At 42.7% G+C, this 23,008-nt stretch overlaps 1 protein-coding gene and 1 pseudogene across 1 annotated transcript in view; both read right to left on the bottom strand.

The window, feature by feature from the left end:
* Positions 1 to 574: 574 nt before the first annotated feature.
* Positions 575 to 21,037, bottom strand: LOC105518220 (annotated as a pseudogene).
* The window catches only part of FSTL4 (follistatin-like 4), a 662,587-nt gene continuing 658,933 nt past the window's right edge, over positions 19,355 to 23,008 (bottom strand). The window contains exon 16 of the mRNA XM_011951100.1: positions 19,355 to 22,693. Within this exon, the coding sequence (XP_011806490.1) occupies positions 21,991 to 22,693 (703 nt within the window). The 3' untranslated portion in view covers positions 19,355 to 21,990. The remainder of the gene's footprint in view (positions 22,694 to 23,008) is intronic.

Genomic DNA, 23,008 nt, shown 5'->3' on the forward strand with positions numbered 1-23,008 from the left:
GGATTACAGGCGTGAGCCACCGCACCCAGCCAAAAAGAACTTTTTTTGAGACAGAGTCGCACTGTGTTGCCCAGGTTGGAGTGCAGTGGTGTTATCTTGGCTCACTGCAACCTCTACCTCCTAGGTTCAGGCGATTCCCCTGTGTCAGCCTCCCGAGTAGCTGGGATTATAGGTGCTTGCTACCTTGCAAAGCTAATTCTTGTATTTTTAGTAGAGACAGGGTTTCACCATGTTGGCCAGGTTAGTCTTGAACTCCTGACCTCAAATGATCTGCCTGCCTCAGCCTCCCAAAGTGCTAGGATTACATGCATGAGCCACTGTGCCTTGCCGCTGAAAAGGATTTTTATTTATTAAAAAAATTAGAAAATTATATCTACCATCCAGAGTTACGTTTGTATGCATGAATAGATGATCACAATTCATGGTATGTACTTATTTATTTTTACTTTAAATAATAAAAAGCATAGCGATGAGTTGTTTAAAATATGAAATACAGTAAAGTATAAAAGTTGGAATTCTCTCAAGATTTTTTTTTTTTTAAAATGTATCAGTTATTAGGTTCTTTGTAAGACATTTAATATACCAATTTGTGAGGATAAACTCCTTTCCTCAGGGCAAATAGATCACAGGTAGCCCTGGAGACAAGAAACAGCTTTGATTTTTGATAAAATTTGCAAGTCCACATCTTTCTGATCAATCCTGCACTGCTTTGTAATCTCATATTTCTCTTTATGTGTCAAAGATCTCACCTTCCTGGCTTCTGGGCTTTCTCAGCTGCTTCTTGAAGTAAGCAACAGCGAGATTATTTGGGATTTTCACATTGCTGATATTATTTTTTGTGGAGATGGCAATGATAATTTCTGGTGTGTTCTATAAAGAGGAACTTGCTTAAAGACCAGAGGTCTAGTCACAAGCAGCTTAGCTGCTTCAGAAAAGTCACCCTCTTGTCTCTGTAGTGCCCAGTGAGGATGATCAGATGGTCCTGGGAGTGATGCTGGCTCAGTTTTCTTGGATGCTGACTGAAAGTTTTTGCCATGGCTTGGCAGTTTTAAAGGCACATCTTCAGTAGGGTAATATTTGGGCATTTTGTGATGTTTACCCACCTGGATACTACCATTTTCATCACCACCAGTTTTTTGATTTTGTGACAGTGGCAAGAAACTTCTCCTTTTTCTTTTCAATCCTGGATTTAGTGGCTGAGTGTTTCCTCTTGTACTGGAATTACCTGCCAGTTCCTCTGATGAGGACAGGATTTCAGCTGTCATGGGGCTTCCCCTTCTTGGGATTTTTGGCCATGAGATTATCCTTTTTCATCTTGCCACCAGCATCAGCCTTCTTGGCTTCACATTTCTTCTCTTTAGTATCTGGCTTCTTGACTTTTTACCTACCATTTTGCAAGAACTCTCTCAAGATTCTTGAATTATTTACAGGCTGGGTTTAAACTTAAAAATTATATTCATTATACAGAAAAGTACAGAGCAGTGTATAGCAAATACTGATGTGTAACCATCACTTACTGTCTGCTACTCTATCAAATGTCAATGCTATATTTATTTAGATTAATTTTATTTAGATTAAAAAATAATAGAAAAAGTCTTATAGATACAGTTGAATTCCATTACACCCTTCCCTTCTCCGATTCTTTTTACTTCTACTCCTGAGGTAACAATTAATGTGGATTTTTTGGTTGTCATTATCATGTATATTTCATTACATATAAATGTAGCAAGGGACAATGCATAGTGTAATATTTTACATATTTAAAAAACTATATAAATGGCATACTGTGCACATCTTTATAAAATTTCCTTTTTTCTTTTCTTTTTCCTTCTTTCTTTCTTTCTTTTTTTTTTGTTTTAGACAGAGTCTTGCTCTGTCACCCAGACTGCAGTGCAGTGGCATGATCGGAGTTCATTGTAACCTCAATTTCTTGACCTCAAATGATACTCCCACCTTAGTTTCTGAGGCATTGGGATTACAGGTGTGAGCCACAACACCCAGCCTAATTTTTTTTTTAAACTTGCTTGACATTTATCCATTAATACATATAAATCTAATTCATTCATTTAATATTTCATTCTGTAAATATACCACGATTTATCTGCTCTTTGGTCATGGTCATTTAGGTTGTTTCCAGCTTTTCTCTATTACAAACAGTGTTACTGTGAACCTTCTAAAAATGTTTCTTTGTGCATATGTACTAGAGTTTCTCTAGGGTATATACTTAAAAATGTAACTGCTGGATTGCAGGGTGCACACATCTTTAACTTAATTAGATTTTGCCAAATTGCTCTCCGAAGTGGTGGTGTCAATTTGCACTCCACTAGAAGTGTATAAGATATCCTATTTTTCCAAGTGCTCATCAACACTGGGTTTTATTGAACCTGCTAATTACTGTCACTCCTCTGAGGGTGAAATTGTATTGCAATGTATATTTAAACAGCATTTTCCTGATTATTAATGAGATTGAGTAACCTTTCATTTGTTTACTGGCCATCAAGTTTCCTTCTGCGATTTGCATGTTCATATCTTTGTCCAGTTTGTATTGGATTATCATTTTCTTAAGAATTTCCTTATGTAGTCTGGATAGTAATGTATTATTTACTGTATGACTGTAAATATCTTGCTTCAAATTATATGCCTTGTGTTTTTACTTTGCTTATGGTATCTTTTGAAGTACAGACTTTAAAACACTTGTTTGTAAAATAGGTAGTATAGTCATATGGTTAACGCTATTGTAAGTACTCAGTTCTATTGGGGTACCTTTGTCCCTGCAGCAATACAACTGTGTTTTAATTATTATAGCTTTATAAGAAACCTTACCTGGTAAGATTAATTCTGTCATTCCCTATCCCCCAGATGGTCTTGGTTATTCTTGGCCTTATTGGCATTTGATTGGATTTAATTGGAATTATAGTTACGCACTGCATAATGATGTTTCAGCCAATGATGGACCGCATATGTGATAGTGGTCCCATAAGATTATAATGGAGCTGAAAAAGTTCTTTTCTATGTGTAGCTACATTTAGATAACACAAATACTTACCATTGTGTTACAATTGCCTATAGTATTGAGTACAGTAACATGCTGCACAGGCTTGTAGCCTAGGAGCAATATGCTGTACCATATAGGCTAGGTATGTAGTAGGCTGTACCATCTAGGTTTGTGTTAACTATGATGTTTACACAATGGTGAAACCACTTAATGATGCAGTTCTCAGAACACATCCCTCTCCTTAAGTGATATGTTACTATACATAACATTTATAGATTAATTTGGGGGAAAACTTCTCTCTTTAGGATACTAGGCCTTCCTAGTCATGAACATAACATATATCATCATTTAAACAATTTTATTTATTTATTTATTTATTTTTTTGAGACAGAGTTTCATTCTTGTCACCCAGGCTCTCGTCCAATGTTGTGATCTTGGTTCATTGCAACCTCTGCCTCCCTGGTTCAAGCGATTCTCTTGTCTCAGCCTCCCAAGGAGCTGCTACCACGCCTGGCTAATTTTTGTATTTTTAGTAGAGATGGATTTCGCCATGTTGGTCAGGCTGGTCTCGAACTCCTGACTCAGGTGATTCAGTTCAGCCTCCCAAAGTGCTGGGATTACAGATGTGAGCCACCGTGCCTGGCCATATCATCATTTATATAAGTCTTTAAAATGTCTTTTATAAACATATAATTTTCTCCATAAAACACCTGCGTACTTTTTGGTTAGATTTAGTTTTTGGTATATTGTATTTTTGTGCTATTATACATTATGTATTACTTAAAAATTACATTTTCTAATTGTTGCTATTATATAAGATCACAACCAACTTTTCTATATCTATTGGCAAAGTACCAAACTCTTATTAGTTCTTAAAGTGTATCTTTAGAAACTCTTGAATTTTCTACACATTTACATCCACTGTAAATAATGATATTTTAATTTTTTCTTATGCAGTTCTTATGCTTGCCATCTGTCCGTCTGTCTCTCTACCTTAGTACACTTGCTAGAACCTCCAGCTCCATACTGAAAGGAGGGAGGCATGCTTGATTTGTTGTTGACTCTAAAGTGAATGGGTTTAACATTTTACCTTAAATGTGATGTATTGTTTCGTTACCTCCGTTAATTAAGATAATATTAATAGCGGCTATAACAAGCATCAAAATCTCAGTGTCTATAATAAGTTTATTTTTTGCTCAATTAAATTTCAAAATACGTATTGTTGATGGGTGGCCAGTCTCCAAAAGATCACTTAAGTGGGCTGGGAATGGTGGCTCATGCCTGTAATTCCAGCACTTTGGGAGGCCAAGGTGAGTAGATCACTTGAACCCAGGAGTTCCAGAGCAGCGTGGGAAATCCTGTCTCTACAAAAAAACACAAAAATTAGCCAGGCATGGCGATGGGTAACCGTAGTCCTAGCTACATGGGGGTCTGAGGCAGGAGGATTGCTTGAACCCAGGAGGTCAAGGCTGTAGTGAGCCAAGATTGCACCACTACACTCCAGTGTGGGTAACAGAGTGAGACCCTGTCTCTCGCAGAGTAGGATTTCATGGGCTAGGCCTGGAAGTGGTGTGCACCACTGATGCCTGCTTTCAAATCAAACTCCAGGAGATCTCCAGGTGATATGCAGGCCTCTCCTTTAGGTTTTGACATAGTTTCTTGTCATGTGGGGATTTATGATCTTAAAAGACAAGTCCCAGCACGCCCACCACCCGTGCCCCTGTGAATGACCAGTGGTGTTGCAAGCACAGGAAAAAGCACAATAAGAATTAGTATTCAGAAAAAGGAAGAGGAGATACATAGCTGTGCCTGGTCAGTAGCAATGATTAAAAGCTGCCAGGTAGGCATCGGGAGGTCCCTCTGCCCACTCAGTTTCAAGTGTCAGCAGTCTCATCCAAAGATCATTACTAGAGGGAATTCGCAAATCAGACTTATTTCCTAAGGAAATTGCCATCTATTCCTAATTTATTAGGAGTGTGTGTGTTTTTATTAAGGGGTGGGGGTCTTGCTGTGTTGCTCAGGCTGGACTTGAACCCCCAGGGTCAAGGGGTCCTCTTGCCTCAGCCTTTTGAGTAGCTGGGATTACAGGTGCATGCCACTGCACCTGGCAGGAGTTTATTTTTTATTTTTGTTTATTTATTTTGTAACAGGGTCTTGCTCTGTTGCCCAGGTTGGAGTACAGTGGTACAATCTCAGCTTACTGCAACCCCCTCCTCCCAGGCTCAAGCAATCCTCCCTCCGCAGCCTCCTGAGTAGCTGGGACTACCGGTGTGTGCGCCACCATGCCTGGCTAATTTTTTAATTTTTTTGTAGAGAGGGGGTTTTGCTATGTTTCCCAGGCTGGTCTTGAACTCCTGAGCTCAAGTGATCCATTGGTCTCAGCCTCCCAATGTGCTGGCATTACAGGTGTGAACCACCATGCCTGGCCCAGAGTTTTTTTAAACGATGAATGGGTATTGAATTTTATCAAATGTTTTTTCTGTATCTACAGAGGTGATCACGAATTTTTCTTCTTTAACGTGTTAATGAAGTGAATTATATTAATAGATTTTCTAAAGTTGATCTACACTTGTATTACTGGGTTATTCCCTTCTTGATCACGAGGTATTCTAAAATCTGATTTGCTAGAATTTTATTTAGCATTTTTTCTATCTATTGCTCCTAAGTGAGATTGGCCCATAATTTTCATTTCTTTTACTGTTCTCATATGGCATTTGTTTCAGGGTTTACTAGTATCATAAAATAAATTGAGGAGATTTTCCTTTTCTATTTTCTGAAACATTTTATATAAGATAGAATTGCCTCTTAAACTGTCTGGGCCTGGTGCTTTTGTTTTTGTGTGTAGATTAACTATTGATTTGCTTTCTTTTATAGACTTACTTGGGTTTTCCATTCCTTTTTGAGTTTGTTTTGGCAAACCATTTTTTCTAGGAAATGGTCCATTTCATTTAGGTTTTTATAGGAATTGCATAAAGTTGTTCATAGTGATCTTTTGTTTTAAAAAATCTTTGCTTAATCTGTGAAAACTGTGTCTTCTTGTTCATTCCTAATATTGTTTATAGTCTTTTCCTGATCACTCCTGCTGTGCATTTGCTATTCTATCAGTTTTTGCAAAGAGTCAACTCTTGTTTTTTTCAATCCTTTTTATAATTTGTTTTCTACTTTTAAAATGTCTCCTCTTCCTCCTCTGTTTTTGACCTCCTACTTTCTTTGGTTTCACTCTGCTGTTCTTCTTGCAATTTCTTGAAGTAAATGCTCAGATCTCTGATATTTAGCCTTCTATTCTTTTCTAATGTAGGCATTCTTCTGTAATGTATACACTTCTGTTACTTCATGTGCAGTATAAAGCTCTGATATATATCTCTAATATGTCAACTAATGTATTTATGATTTGATATATTTATGTATATCAATATATATGTATGTATATAGTTATATCTCTGATAATTTAATTGGAAATATTTTCTAATTTCCATTATGATTTCTTCTTTGAGTTCTGGATTAATTACACTTTTTTTTTTTTTTGAGATGGAGTCCTGCTCTGTAACCTAGGCTGGAGTGCAGTGGCCCAATCTCGACTCACTGCAACCTCCACCTCCCGGGTTCAAGCGATTCTCCTGCCTCAGCCTCCCGAGTAGCTGGGACTACAGGCATGTGCCACTGCGCCCAGCTAATTTTTGTATTTTTTGTAGAGACAGGGTTTCACCATATTGGCCAGGCTGGTCTCAAACTCCCGACCTCAAGTGATCCGCCTGCCTCAGCCTCCCAAAGAGCTGGGATTACAGGTGTGAGCCACCACACCCAGCCTAATTACACATTTAAGTCTCCAAATGTCTGGAGATTCTTTGGTCATCTTTTCAGTCATTGATTTTTATTTTATTGCATTGTGGTCAGATAATATGCTCTATAATTTTGATTCTGTGGTAGTTATTGGAACTTTTCTGTGGCATTGTACCTAGTAAAGATTAGTTTTTTGTATAGCTTCTTGTGAGTTTGAAAAAAATTGTATTTTTTTCTTTTTTTTTTGAGACGGAGTCTCCCTCTGTCGCCCGGGCTGGAGTGCAGTGGCCGGATCTCAGCTCACTGCAAGCTCCGCCTCCTGGGTTTACGCCATTCTCCTGCCTCAGCCTCCGGAGCAGCTGGGACTACAGGCGCCGGCCACCTCGCCCGGCTAGTTTTTTTTTTGTATTTTTTTAGTAGAGACGGGGTTTCACCGTGTTCGCCAGGATGGTCTCGATCTCCTGACCTCGTGATCCACCCGTCTCGGCCTCCCAAAGTGCTGGGATTACAGGCTTGAGCCACTGCGCCCGGCCAAAAATTGTATTTTTTTCTAACTTCTATATGTAGGGTTCTAGATACATCTATGGATCAAGCTTATTGTGTGGCTCACATATTCAATTTTTTTTTTTTTTTTTTAAGTACAGTGGTGCAATCTTGGCTCACTGCAACCTCTGCCTCCTGGATTCAAGTGAATCTTGTGTCCCAGTCTACTGAGTAGGGGTCCTACTATTACAGGCGCATTAGGATTACAGGCATGCGCCACCACACTCAGCTAATTTTTGTATTTTTGGTAGAGATGGGGTTTTGCCGTGTTGGCCAGACTGGTCTCAAACTCCTGACCTCAAGTGATCCACCTGCCTTGGCCACCCAGACTGCTGGGATTACAGGCATGAGCCACTGCATCTGGCCATTTTTATCAGTTTTTATTTGTTCAAAACAATTATTGAGAGAGCTATGATGCTCTCTCTCTCTCTGCTGTGATGATAGATTTGTCAGTTCCTGGTAACACTATCAATTTTGCTTTATATATTTTGAGGCTATGTTTTTAGAATTTTTTTTTATCTGCCTGGTGAGTAGACACTTTTATCATGTACTAACTCTTTTCGTTCTTGCTGTTTGCCTTAAAGTCTATTGTCGGGTATTAATATGACTACAAAAGTTTGTTTTTTAAAAATTATTACTTGGTGTGTATTTCTAATACATTGTTTAAAAAATTTAGGTATATTTTATCGAGATATAATTCACATACCATAAAATCTATCATTTTAAAGTGTACAATTCAATGATGGTTATAGTTTATTGACACAGTTGTGCAATAATCACCACGATCTTTTTCCAGAACATTTTCATCTACTGCCAAAGAAATATTATAGTTAGTTGTCAATCTCCATTTTCCTCTCCTCCAGCCCCTGGCAGTCATGAATCTCTCTGTCTCTATAGATTTGCTTATTCTGGGCATTTCATATAAATGCAGTCATATGACAGATGCCTTACTGCTGTGCCTGTCTTCTTTCACATAGTATAAGGTTTTCAAGGTTCATTCAGGTTGTAGCATGAATTGATATTTCACTCCTTATTTTGGCTGAATAACAGTCAGAGTTTTTTCTGATACTTTTTCATACTTTTTCTGGTTTCCCTGAGCTAATGGGTAAATTCTTCTCTAGATCACTCTTTCCCTGAAGAGAAATTCCTTTGAGTGTCTCAGGTTTATTCAGGAATCTCAGCTGACAGTGTTTCACCTTGCTTGGGTCTGAGGTTTTATCTCTGTTCACACTTGTGTATCACAACCCAAGCCCCAGTTTGCTCATACTTTATCGTATTTATCTTTCTCTCTTTTTTTTTCATGGCTGTACATTTTTAAAGGCTGTACATTTCTGGGTTTTAGTGGATTTTTTTTTAAAAATCATGGTTCATGATATTGCCAGAAACAGAAGTCTTTTAATAAACATTTTAATGTAAGATATAACATAATGCACAAAAGTACATATAAGATAAATGCACAGTTCCATGAATAATTACAATCACTACCAGGCCAATGAATAGAACATTGTAAACACCCAAGAACCTCTCTTTGTGCCTCTTCTCAGTAGTAATCTATTCTCTTTTCTCACGATTCTGACTTTTGGGATAACCATTTTCTTGCCTCTCTTCATAGTTTTGTTACTTATATGTGTCTGTGATAAAGAACAGTTTAATTTAATTTTGACTGTTTTTGAGTCATATCTACCCTTTTGTTTGACGTTACATTTGTGAGACTTATTTGTAATGTTTTGTGTAGCTGTACTTAGTTCATTTTCATTGCTGTATTCCATTATATAAATGTAACATTGTTTTCTTTGTTCTGCTACTGAAGGACATTTGCATTGTTTCCAGTCTTTGCTATTACAACAAATGCTGCAATGACTATTCATGAACATGTATCCTGGTGTATATATTCCAGCAACATTTATCGAAAAAGTTTGTCTTTTCCCCACCAATCTGGAGTGCTACCTCTGCTGTACATAACATTTTCGTGTATACTTATATTTATTTCTAATTCCTATATTGTTTCTTTGATCTGTTTGTATAATGTTGCTCAATTACATACTGTCTTAATTACTATAACTTTATATTAAGTCTTGTATTTGATAGAGTAAGTGCTCCCAAACTGTTTTTTTTTTTTTTTTTTTTGAGATGGGGTCTCACTGTTACCCAGGCTGGTGTGCAGTGGTACAATTTTGGCTCACTGCAACCTCTGCCTCTCATACTCAAGCGATCCTCCCATCTCAGCCTCCTGAGTAGCTGGGACTACAGGTGCACACAACCACACTCAGCTAATTTTTGTACTTTTGGTAGAGATGAGGTTTTGCCATGTTGCCCAGGCTGGTCTTGAACTCCTGAGCTCAAGTGATCCACCTGCCTTGGCATCCCAGAGTGCTGGGATTACAGGCCTGAGCCACCATACAATTCTTAAAATTGTAATTGGGCAGGCACCTGTAGTCCCAGCTACTCGGGGTGCTGAGGCAGGAGAATGGTACGAACCTGGGAGGTGGAGCTTGCAGTGAGCTGAGATCGCGCCGCTGCACTCTAGCCTGGGCAAGAGTGCGAGACTCTGTCTCAAAAAATATATATATATATAATTGGGTTTGCTATTATTCTCTAAATCAGTTTGGGATAAATTAATATTATTTTATTATTAAATCTTTCAATCAACATGGTATATCTTTCAACTTAATGTTTTTAATGTCTCTCAAAGTTCCAGAATTCTCTTTAGAGAGATCTTGTATATCTTTATTGATTTTATTCCTATTAAAATGTTATTATAAATGATATTAAAAAATCATTTAAACTGTTGCTGTTATGGAAAAATATAATTATTTTGTTGTATTAATTTTTCATCATCAACCTTGTTAAACTCTCTTGCTAATTTTAATAATGTATCTTGCATATTCAATTTAATTTTCTTTTTGTAGAGACAGGGTTTCCCTGTCACCCAGGCATGGAGTGGCACAATTATAGCCCACTGCAGCCTCACTGGGCTCAAGCAAGTTTCCCAAGTAGCTGGGACTACAGGCATGTGCCACCACGCCCAGCTAATTTTAAAATTTTTTTGTAAGACTGAGTCTGGCTTTGTTGCCCAGGATGGTCTGGAGTTCCTGGCCTCAAGCAATACTCCCACCTTAGCCTGCCAAAGTGTTGGGACTACAGACATGAGCTACCTCGCCCTGCCCCCTCATTTGAATTTTTTACATACACAATTATATAGTCTTGTTTCTTTCCAGTTCTTACACCTTTTGTTTCTATTTCTTATTTTATTGATCTGGCTAAGACTACAGTGTACAGTGCTAAGTCAAAGTGGCCGTAGTGGATCCTTGCCTTGTTCCCTATATAAAAGGGGGCAGTCTCATTGTTTTACTTTAATATTTTTACTTCAGTGAAGCATGTTTGCTATAGACCTTCATCTCTAATAATTAAGACAATTTCTGTTTCTACTTTGCTTAGAGAAAATCATGAATATGAATGAATTTAGGATTTTCTCAATGTTTTTTCTACATCTCTTGAGATGCTCATAGGCTTTTCCTTTAAGCTGATAATGTGGTGAATTACATCAGTTTTTTTTCCTAATGTTAAATCAACTTTGCATTTCTGGGATTCATCCAACTTACACATAAGGCACTATCCTTTTTTCTAAATTGCTGGATTTAGTTTGCCGATATTTTGTTTAGCATCTTGGTATTTACATTATGAGTAAAACAGGCTGGTAATTGTCCCTTTCTGGGGTTGTTCTTATTTTCTAGTATTGCAACCTGAGTTGGGGATTTTTTCATCCCTTTCTATTCTCTGGAAGAATTTGTGTAAAATTGGTGTTACATCTTCCTTAAATGTTTGATAATATTCACTGGTGACACCATCTGGGCTTGGAGGTTTTCATTTTTTTTCTTTTGAAATTATTACAGATTCACATGCAGTTATAAGAAATACTATAGCAAGATCGTGTGTACTCACGCTCAGCTTCCTCCAAAAGTTGCAAAACCATAATACAAGATCACAGCCAGGATACTGACATTGACACAGCCAAGATACAGGACATTTCTGTTGCCACAGGATCTCACATGTTATCCTTTTATAGCCACATCCAGGTCCCTCCCACTGCATCCCCCTTCTGTATCCCTGATGATCATTAATCTGTTCTTCATTTCTACAATTTTGCCATTTCAGGAATGGTATATACATATATACAGTATGCAACCTTTGGAATGGAATCATGTACAGTATGCAACATTTTGGTATTAGCTTTTTCACTCAATGTAATTCTCTGGAGAGTCACTCAAGGTCGATGTGTCTATCACTAAGTCATTCCTCTTTATTGCTGAGTAATATTCCACAGCATGAATACACTGCAGTTTGTTTGACTTTTCACCCGTTGAAGAACATCTAGATTGTTTCATTTTAGTCTGATATGAGTAAAGGTGTAATGAACATTTGTATAGAGGTTTTTCTTGTGTGAAGGTAAGTATTTCTGTGGGATAAATGCCCAAAAGTGCAATTATTGAATCAAATGATAGCTAAATGCTGATTTTTAAAAAAATTGCCAAACTGTTTTTCAGGGAGTCTGTTCCATTTTTTATATTCCCATCTGACATGCATGAGCGACCCAGTTTTTCTGCAGCCTCAGCAGTGCTTTTTGTGACTGTTTATTTTATCAGAGTAGTATTTTCACAATTGTAATAGGTGTGTAGTGATACCTCATTGTGTTTTTAATGTGCATTTCCCTAATGGCTGATAATGTTAAATTTCTTTACCTGTGCTAATTTAACATCTGTATATCCTCTTTGGTGAAATATCTGCTTAAGAATTCTTTTTGCTCATTGTCTTTTGTCTTTCTTTTTTTTTTTCTGAGACAAGGTCTCGTGCTTTCACCCAGGCTAGAGCGCTTTCACTCACGGTGTGATCTCAGCTCACTGCAACGTCCAGCTCCCGGGTTCAAGCAATTTTCCTGTTTCAGCCTCCCAAGTAGCTGGAATTACAGGTGCATGCCACCAGTCTGGATAATTTTTGTATTTTTAGTAGAGATGGGGTTTCATCATGTTGGCCAGGCTCCTGATCTCTAGTGATCTGTCCACCTCCGCCTTCAAAGTGCTGGGATTATAGGTATGAGCCACTGTACCTGGCCTTTTTTTTTTTTTTTCTATCTTCTAATTGGATTGTTTGTTATTTTACTGTAAGTTTTGTGAGCTCTTCATGTATTCTGGATACTAGGCCTTTGTTGGATATGTGGTTTGCAGATATTTTCTCCTGGAATGTTGTCTTTCCATTGTTTTAACAGGATCTTTTACGTAGCAAAAATGTGAAATTTTGATGAGGTCCAGTGTATCAAATTTTCCTTTTATGGATCATGCTTTTGGTGCCAAGTGTAAGAACTCTTTGCCCACCTGTAACTCTTGCCCCCGTTTCCCTGTGAGGCCACTGGAAGGAAAGCCCAAGTGTGTGTGGAGGGGCAAGCGCTGTGGGGAGAGAAGCAGCTCCCTGCCCTGCCCCTGTCTCTGGGCGCTCACTTCTGCATTCTCTCCTTATCTCCTGGATGATGCTCTTTAAAATGTTTTATTCATGTTTTTAGTGGTAAAATTGTTCTGAATTATTTAATCTTCTCCCTGAAGAGGAAGGGAGATCTGACCATTGTTTCCGACGTAGAAGTTGGTGAGGCACTTACAGACTTGGTGGTAGCCCAAGGGGAATTCTTGCCTGGATGTAGGAATGAGTCTATCTTCTTCAGCTCATCTGTTTTGTTTTCCTCCCCTTGGTTGCGGGGCAGGAGTAGGGGTGGTGGGGGGTGGTGGGAAGGAGTAGGTAGGATCTACAGGCTCTGTAATTGTGTCTCACTTTTGGGAGATAACAGTCTGCCCTCAGGGTGCCCCTGTTCACCAAAGACATGAGTCCTTGTTCCTGACCGCTGCAAAGGGAGCAAGGGTGGATGGGGAACCATACTGTCTGTGTTGTACTTGTGCCACTCAGGAATGATGAGTGCCAATGTCAGGTTTCTCTTAATCTTAATCACAGAAATGATGCACACAGTTTACTGTAGAAGTTCTAGACAATAGAAATAAACATGTAGAGGAAAACCAGATCCACTTATAATCCGAGAACATTGTGTTTAATATTTTAGCCTATTCCTACTTGCCCCACCAACCCCGAATTCTTATTTTTTTTATTTTTATTTTTTGAGACAGGGTCTCTGTGAGGCTGGAGTACAGTGATGTGATCTTGGTTCACTGCAACCTCCACCTCCTAGCCTCAGCTGGGACTGCAGGTGTATGTCACCACACCCAGCTAATTTTTGTATTTTTTGTGGAGACGGGATTTTGTCATGTTGCCCAGGCTGGTCTCCAACTCTTGGGCTCAAGTGATCCACCCCCCTTGGCATCCTAAAGTAGTGCTAGGATTACAGGCATGAGCCACCAGGCCACCCCCGCCCCCTGGCCCCCACACTCCAGGATTCTTTTATAAAATGAGAATATACAGAATGCATTTTCTTATATCCTGAAGCAATGTGAGTGAGTTTACCTAGCAGTGCATCAGGAGGTGCTGATTCAGATTGCCTTGCAGGTTCCAAAAAGCCTGATCACTGGAAGCACAGGGCCTGGCTCCTTTTAGGGTTCCCCCATGGACTGTAAGTCACATTCTCTGTCTTGTGCCCCAGGGATGCTGAAAGTCTCCCTGTTGTTGCTCTGCCTGGGGGTGCATTGTCCTCATTGCATACAGGGTCCTGGGGGCTGTCACTTCCACCCTTCCTTCCTGGGCCGCCCAGTTCCACTGGTCACTGCTGACCAATATCTCCTGCCTGGTAACTGGATTTCACTTTGGCAGGAGACTGGTTCAAAGGGAGGAACTCTGAACATGCAGATGATGGCCAGTGGCCTTGGATAAGTGAGAGTTAAGGAAACAAAGTAATTTTCTTTGGATGGAAGTTTACACATAAAGATGATACTCACTTAGACTTGCAGATAATATGATGTACTCTTTATTGCATAAATACATTTGATTTTAAAACAATATTAATTTTAGCTCTGGGCATATCCAGCCTTAGCTAACTGAGAATTGTGGCTCTGGGACCATCTGCTGGCTACTCTCCAGACTGCCACACCGGTCTGGGAAGCTGGCTTTCTTGGGATGGAGGTTAGAGCAAAGCCCCCGCGATAGGTAGCCTGTGCTTCCTGGCGTTTGCAGGGAAGTGAGGCTAGAGCAGCTGCAGTTCAGACATTCTCATGGTGGTGCATGTCGCAGACAGCAGGATCAGCAATTAGAGTGCGTGTTCTGACCACAGATGTAGATTCGAATTCTGGCTCTGCTGCTCTGAGCCTCAGCTTCCTCTTCTGTAAAGTGGGGTAACAATAACACATACCTTGTTGGGTCATTGTAAGGTTTAAAAACAGGTGCTTATTAAGTGCTTATCACAGGGCTAGGCACATGTAGTAGGTTACTCCTCCAGTAGAGACGGGGAGCAGTACCTTGTTTATGTCACTGTGATGATTAATTTTATGTCAGCTTGGCCAGGCCACTGCTAAAGACTGAATGTTTGTGTTCCCCACAGATTGATATCTTAAAACCCAGCCCCCAGTGTGATGGTACTTGGAGGTGGGGCCTTTGCGAGCTGATTAGGGTATGAGAGTGAATGGGATTGGAGCCCTTAGAAAGAGGCTCCTGGAAGCTCCTTTGCCCCTTTCACCAGGTGAGGACACAGTGAGAAGATGGATACCTAGGAACCAGGAAGTGGCCTCTCACCGAACACCAAGTCTGCTGCTGCCTTGATCTTGGGCCTCCCAAACTCCAGAATGATGAGAAATAAATTAGTTTATAAGCCACAAAGTCTATGGTATTCTGTTATAGCAGCCTGAACAGACTAAGATAACCATGGTCTCTGGTGTCTATCAAACACTACTCTAATGATTCTGTGAAGGTATTTTAAAAATGAGATTAACATTCATTTCTTTGTTTTTATATTTTGAGACAGTGTCTCACTCTTTTACCCAGGTTGGAATGCAGGGGTGAGATCATGGCTCACTGCAGCCTCAAACTGCTGGGATCAAGGGATCCTCCCCACCTCAACCTTCCAAGTAGCTGGGACCACAGGTGCCCATCACCATGTCTGGCTAATTAATTAATTTTTTTTTTTTTTTTTGTAGAGGCGGAGTCTCCCTATGTTGCCCAGGCTGGTCTCAAACTCCTGGGCTCAAGCGATCCTCCAACTTTGGCCCCTCAAAGTGCTGGGATTACAGTCATGAGCCACCATGCCCAGCTCAGATTACCACTTAAATCAGTAGACTTGGAGGAAAGCAGATTTCCCTCTGTGATGTAGATGGGCTCCATTCAATCAGTTGAAGGCCATGATAGAAAAAGACTGGCCTCCCCCTAAGGAGGGGATTCTGCCAGCAGACGGCTTCTGGACTCAAACTGCAACGCTTCTCTGTGTCTCCAGCTGCTGCCTACCAGGCTGATTTTGGCCTTAACAGCCTCTATAGTCACATGAGCCAATTCCTTAAAATAGATCTCTGTCTCTTTCTTCACATACACACACACACCCTAGGTGTCCTGCGTAATACTGTCATGGCATAGACATCTTAAGCTCACTGAGGACAGGTGCTGTGTCTCCTTCGTTCAGCCCTTTATCGCCCATACCCAGCACAGTGCTGGCTCCCCATTAGCAGCCTGGTGATTACTGGGCACTTCCCACTTTCTGTGTCTCAGTTAGAAGCTCTGCCCCAATGAGAGCCCAGAGTGGCCGGGGTAATAGATTCACGTCTGGGGCTGTAGTGAATTTTTAGTGCCTGCCAGGGCAGATGTTGGGCGGTTTGGAACCAGATGTGGTTGTGCATTTTGGGAGCTGAAACTTCCACACGGGGAAGAGAGACTTCTGGGTCCAGGTGCCTGCCTTTGTCCAGCCACTCTTCGGACTGGCCAGAGCACGACTATCGCACTGTGATCAGCAGGAAACTGCAATTATGATGGAACGGTGGGAGAAGGACGCCGCGTGGTTTTGCCTTAATCAGTTCTCACCTTAAAAACTGCGAACAGACTGGCACCAGAAAAAGGTAACTTTTCTCAATTTTTATTGTAAAATCCTCAGAAAAAGAGCATTTACAATGACAATAGTTTATGACCATTTGGAATCGTTATACCAAGCGGTACTGCAAATACACCATGTGTTCAATACTGTGTAATAGGTCAAAGTAAACACAAACTTATTTCAAATGCCACATACAGTTACTGTGTTGGTACAAATTTCTACTAAAGTTGATGTATTAAAAATAATTTATATATATTTTATAAATAAGGAAAAATTCACATGTATAATAATTACAGGAGGCCTTTTGAGAAATACTGGTGATTACAGAAAATATATTTTGGATGCTACACAACGGTTCAAAATAATGTAATCTGCCTTGACATGAGAGATCTGAGAGTTTTCTGAGGTGAGGAAGCATGAGACTCGAATAGGACAAATGATGTGTGTGGCTTCACATCTTGAGGGTCACTCAGCTGCACTACAGCATGAAACGGTGTGTGTGACCACGCCAGCAAAACTCCATGCCCAGTTCTGCTTTGAGATCTTCTCACACAGCCTTTGGGAAGCATGAGAAGCAGGGGAAAGGTAGGAAGCCACAGGGCCAGGCCAGGATAGGAAGGATGAGGGGGCTGGCCAGCCACGTGGGAGCCAGGCAAGGAGGGAGCTGTGGGTCTCTGGTGTGCGGCTTGCAAATTGTTTCCCTCACCTCTCCCAAGTAGCACAGATTTGGGGCGTTTTCTCAATTTGGAGCTCTTGGGCCTCACAACCCAGCCAATACTGGTTGCTCTTACTCAGAAACAAAGCTCTGATCTTGAAGAGGGTGCCTCTGAAGGGCAGCAATCTCTGATTCTGCCGAGCACGTCACCAAGCTTGCTGTAGGGGTAAGTCAATAGTTATTGCTTTGTGCAGTGCTGGCTGATCCCTCGAAAGCCCTCTAGGGCATGGCCCATGTTCTCTGGGGCCATATGAGCAAGGGCTGGTTCCATATATGTAAAGATGAGCTTGGAAAGAAGTGTGCGTGAATTGTTTTTTTTTTTTTTTTTTTAAAGTGCATGCTAAACACTCTGGGGCTGGCTAAAGAAGCCTCGCTGTGAATTTTGGAGGATAATCCCCACTCTTGTATTCTCCATAATTTCATACATTATTATTTAGTTAAATTAGGCTTCCCCACTTGCTGCCCATGGCTCCAAAGGAGGATGTGGATGCAAAGGACAATGCTTGTTTGTGTCCCAGGGTCTACTGTGTGGCTGCTGCCTAAAGCATGCAGGCCCAAATAAGATGCTCAAATCCTCATGTGACTTAGCAGGTAACCTGGTATAGATAAAAGCAGGGAGTGGATTGTATTCCACTGGCTACTTGGGGTCTTGTAGTCATACCCTGAAGATAGGCACTGTATTTTTTTATCCCTTGAATTTTTAAAGCATCTCTGTTTTATGATCTCTATAATTTTGGAGAGAAACCAAGGCAGCTAGTGACTTTCTTGAACAAAATTTCTTTGCCTACGTGCCAGTCTGGCAGCACATAGTAGTATCTGGCCTATGAATGACTTCTTGCTTGTACCCCAAAGCAGGAAAGCAGCACGAGCAAAGACCACGGGGTAGGGGCTGGCGTAGCCATCAGGTCAGTTGCTCCTTGAATGGTCGGAGCTGTTGTGGAGTGGCTCATGAGCCGGGGGCCTGAGACACAGGAATGGAACAGGAAAGGCGGGAGAATAAAAAGGGAGTTGGAGGGAGGTTGCGGAGGCTCGGGCCCTCTGAGAGATGATGCTTCGCTGAGATGTCATGGTCTCACTATTCCTGCCAGAGAACACCTGACTTCCTTGATGGTTCCCAGCCAGCTGTCTCTAGTCTTGGTCATCTAACTCCAAAGGTCTGCAAGCAAGGGTTTGGAGGGTGTGATTCTGGGCAGCAAGGGGCTGTGTCCCTATGAGTTCTGACTGTACTTGGAGTGGAACCTGGGGTCCTGGGTGGGGGAGGCTGTCGAGGACTTCTGTGGCAGTGCTGCAATCTTACTTGTTACCTGCCTGGCCTCCTGCTGGGAGTGGAGGGGAGTAGCATTCCGGGGGTGCTGGGTGCAGGGGCGAATGTGAGGTAGATTGGTGGATGCATAGGAAGGATCTCGGAGTGGTCGTGTCAACTCTCCTGGAGGCTGGCTTCTGAAAAGGAGGGTTGAAGAGTGGGAGAGAGAGAGTTGTGGGATTTGCTAGTGAAGATGCTTCGGTGTCTGTAATAATGGAATGAAACACGTCATGATAAATGAATCAACTATACTTTTTAAGCCCCTTGTAGAAAAATATATCCAGAATGAATCTGTTTCACATCTGAGCTCTGAAATCTTTAGTTCACAGGTTACTGGTCAACAGAAAACAAGATGTGGTTGTACAAAGCCAACTCCTGGCTGCTTTCCTAAATGAAGACTCAGCAGTCGCAATCTCTATGGCAGTAGGCCGTTCTCTGCTTTATCTGGGGTTGAAAGCCGGCTTCTTCCAGTGCCTACCTGGAATTGGGAGCCTTGTCTGGACAGACGGAGATGGGGAGATGTCTGGGTTGGGGGTGGGAATTGTAGGGGTTGAGTTTCTGTCTCTGGTGATGCTATCTCTAGGTCATAGTACCTGAAGTTTGGTATTAGTAGTTGGCCCCAGCCAGGATTTACAGGGCTCTTCCAGCTTCTTCCTGGAGCCTGGGGAAAAGTAGGACACTTGAATGGCTTGGAGACTGAAGAAATAAGCCTGGGCCAGCCCCAGGCGGGGTGGGCTGGGTCAGTGTTAGTGAGGCTGGGATGATGGCTTTGGCCGTGGGTGTGACGCCCGTCAAATCTCCTCATGCAGGCGGGTTGTGCCATCATCCAGAAGCTGACAGTCCCCCTTCCTGCCATCCGTCTGGGGCTGCCTGGGTGGGCTTTTGGACCCAGAGCCTTTATACAGGGTTCTGCCCACTGGAGCAGAAGAATGAGGGCCCCTATTTCAAAGCCTGCCTGTCACCACAGGTGCAGATTATTTGTCCTTTTGGGGAAAAAAAAAAAAAAAAAAAACTATTGAATTTTTGTGAAATTAATTTTATTTCAAAATGACTGAGGGAGTTTATGTAAATAGCTTTCTTGATGATTCTTTTGGTAAAGTCAGTATTTCTTGAATAGTGTAAGGTATCAGTGTGAATTGTGGGTTCATTAGGAGGATTACTGGCTGGGCTTGCTACAGGAGGCCCCCTGTAGTGAGGCATTTCCTACCAGTGGCTTTCCAACTGTGTTCCATGAACCTCTTCTGGGGTGAAGTATGGGAGAAAGGGCAGGCCGATCTGGCCTCCTTCTTCCTCCTCCTCCTCCTCCTCCTCCTGCCCCTGACTCCCCACCCAACCAACTCTATTGGTTTTCCTGCTAAAAAGCATTTACCTGCCTGCATTGGTGACTTTGCCTTCTGGGGCTGGACTCCTGAAACCCTGACCTAGGCTTCAGGCCTGCTTTGATTCAGTTGTGTCTGGCATGCTGTCAGGGAGACCTAAGCCTGCCGTCTCCAGGAACCGCACTCTGAGGACAGGGAAGGGCAGCTATGCTTTTTAGACACGCTCCGAGATGAAAGGGACAGTGGGGGAGGAACTGGTGCTGCAGAAGTTGACTCTGTCACTCCTGATTATTTTAAAAGGCCAGTTTGGGTCGAACTGGTCTTTGACTTAGGAATCCTGCTGCCCAGAGGGGCTGGCATTCTGGCCTGGTAGTTGGGACTTTTCCTCCTTTAGGCTCAGAGATCCTTTTTCTGTCAGGGGCTGATACAATTGAGATTTTTCTAAAAAGAGAAGTTTATGAAAGTTGGAGAATTTTAGTGGTAAAAATGGGAGATTGGGAGTAAACATATCAAGATATTGAGTCAGGAAAAATAAAAGGGGTGAGATGTGTCATCCATGCATCCCAGCAACTGTGAAACTGCATTCTAGACTTTTGAGGTGAGCTTCCTCAAATTATATCTACATAGCATATCTTTTAAAATAAAAAACAGATGTACATGTCTAGGCACACCCCTAGGAGTCACAGGGGACATGCATTTGGGGGACCAAGATACATAAGACATACAAGACAAGTGATTGATCTCATGAGAGCTGGGGCGGGGGATGCAGGTGGCTTGGGCAGTCAGGCAGCAGTGAAAGGAGCTGTGTGTGTTGAGTGACACAGAGTCTAGGGTTTCCTCCCCTTGAAAGGGTTTGTTCCTCAATGGGAAAGGAAAATCCTGGTCATGTCAGTAGGTGAAGGTGGCCAAATGAGCAAAGATGTCTGTGGTGAGATCACCTCTCCCAACCTGTGTGGCTTGCAAAATGATCATTCAAACCAGAACACATGTAAGTTCCACTCCTATGCGGGAGAGGGAAGGGGAGCCTGTTTTTGCTGAGTCTCTGATCTAGGCAGTCTCCAGAGGGCTGTGTGGGTTGTACTTCTTCGATGCCCACCTGAGAGTCACCACAGCCTGAGACACATAAGGAGAATGCAGTAGTGCCAGCCTGTGGCCTTCTGTTCTGGGTTCTGCAGTGTGTGTGTGTTGATTGGGGAATGTGGGTAAGAAAACCCTCACTGAAATGTGTTCTCTCTGCAGTGCTGATGCGGGGATGGGGTACCAGAGATGAGTGGATAGGCCACAGGCAGGAAAAATAAATGTTTTGACAAGGTATAGCTTCAGGAACTCACCTGGCCCCACTCGTGTCCCTGGGGTTTCTGCATTGAGCCTTGGGGCCACCCATACCTTGCCAGGCAAGCCCAGTCTGCCCTGACTCTGGGGCACCGGACCTGACTAATGAGATGTCTCCCTTCTGTGCTGACAAGCAGGCACACAGAACTCGTCCTGGTCTCTTGGGGTCCCAACACAGAACCGAGTCCTTATGGATGAGGTGGCCTGGTCTGCTCTTGGAGAAGCAGGGTGGCAATAGTTGACAGGGCTGGTATTCTTAGATGACCATTGTTCTTTCTGGCTGTGGAATGGGGGGGTTGTGACCTCCCCCGAGACTCGGCCTAAGGCAGGGAAGGATACAGTTGGACCTCGGAGAGCATCTTTCTGCTTACTAGCATTTGAGATTATAAAAATTTTTTTTTAATCAAAAATTTCCAAAATAAAGTGAGTGATTTCCCCATCCCCCAAGATGCAGAGTCTTGCTGGCTCTCCCTCAGGCTTACAGCAAGTCAAATGGAAAGAAAAGCAAGAAGCAGCTGCGAGGGAGAAGATGCGGTCCCACACGAGGACAGATGGGCTTTCAGTTCAGGAGGGAGGCCGCTGCTCCTGGTCGGCCTCTGCTTCTGGGCCACTCCGTCAGGGCGGAGTCTGGCTGGGTCTGGCGGTAAGGGACAATGACTATGTGAAGGCAACCGACACAGGTGTCCGCCTGGAGAGCAGGATCCCTTGGTTCCATGATGTCCCCAGGTCACGCGGTGTGCAGCTTGGCACAGAAATGATCCCTTTACACAGCAGCATGTGTTCTCATCGTAGCTCAAGGCATAAATCATACTTCCTAACGAAAAAACCCCAATCTTGGTAGCAGCGCATACCTTATACTAGGAAACTTGCAAGGAGACCAGTGTTGAACCACAAAGCGAGTACAGGTTTTTGCTTTTGTCTGTAAAAATGTACAGCGCACCTGCTTGGGGCTGCAGTGTCAGGACTAGGGGGTGCTCCTTGGCCCAGGGCTCTGCTCTGGGCCCTTCATACCTCACCCACCCACACCACTGTGGTCCCCCCCTTTATACCTGACACCTCACACCGCAGCGTGTTTTGTCTCCCATTGATGAGGAACAGAGACTCTCGGGCTGGTGTGAGGAGGTACTGTCCAAACAGCCCACTGTCCCTCATGATTCTGCGGGCGCCCCCCCAGGGCTGGGGTGGCCCTGTGGGTGGCTCCTTTAAGTTCTTCAGTGTGCCCACCTTCCCTGTGGACAGCTCCAGGAACAGCAGGTGCGGCTCCGTGTGCAGAGCCGCGTAGATGTTGTATTGATTGCTTTCAGTGAAGGAGCGCTGGAAGGCCAAGTCTGAGATGCCTGGGTTTATTTGCAGGTCATACAGGGTCTGGATCTCCCCCCGCACCGTGATCTCCTGCACATGCAGCCAGGGGCTGTCAGCTGCAGCGCTGACTATGAAGTGCCCGTCGGGGGATGTGTGTGGCGTGCCTGTTATATCACCGTTGGGGCCAACCACAGAGTCTGTGACACTGTCAACGAGCAGCTGTCGGGCAGCAGAGGCAGGGCTGTCCTGTCGGCACTGGATGAAGAAGTAGCCGCCCAGGTGGGTGTGCGCCATGGCCTGAGGCATGCAGCCATGGTGGTGCAGGCTGATGGTCTTGAGGGGCATCAGTGTTTCCAGGTCCACTTTGTGGACTGCAGGGTCAGACTTGTTGAAGATGAAGCCAAACCTGGGAGGGGAAGAACTGAGGTCAGAGGTCACCTCCAGGGGTGGGGAATCTGTCATTCATCTTAACCAATTACATCTTCTGCCTTTTCCCTTTATTATAATCCTTCAGTGATCTAATAGCTTAGGAATAAGATCTATCATTCTGCAGGGGATGTCTTCATAAACAAATTATCTATGATCTCAATCCAAACGCAGTGGAGTTACAAATGTTGCTGGATTGATGCTCTTATAACATGCACTCATCATTGGAAATGATTGTGGAGGAAGGCGAGAGGCCCTTCAACTGCTTCTCCTTTTGTAATGCCTATGATATGTT

Source organism: Colobus angolensis, unplaced genomic scaffold (assembly GCF_000951035.1).
Source record: "Colobus angolensis palliatus isolate OR3802 unplaced genomic scaffold, Cang.pa_1.0 Scaffold314, whole genome shotgun sequence".
NCBI classification, from domain to species: Eukaryota; Metazoa; Chordata; class Mammalia; order Primates; family Cercopithecidae; genus Colobus; species Colobus angolensis.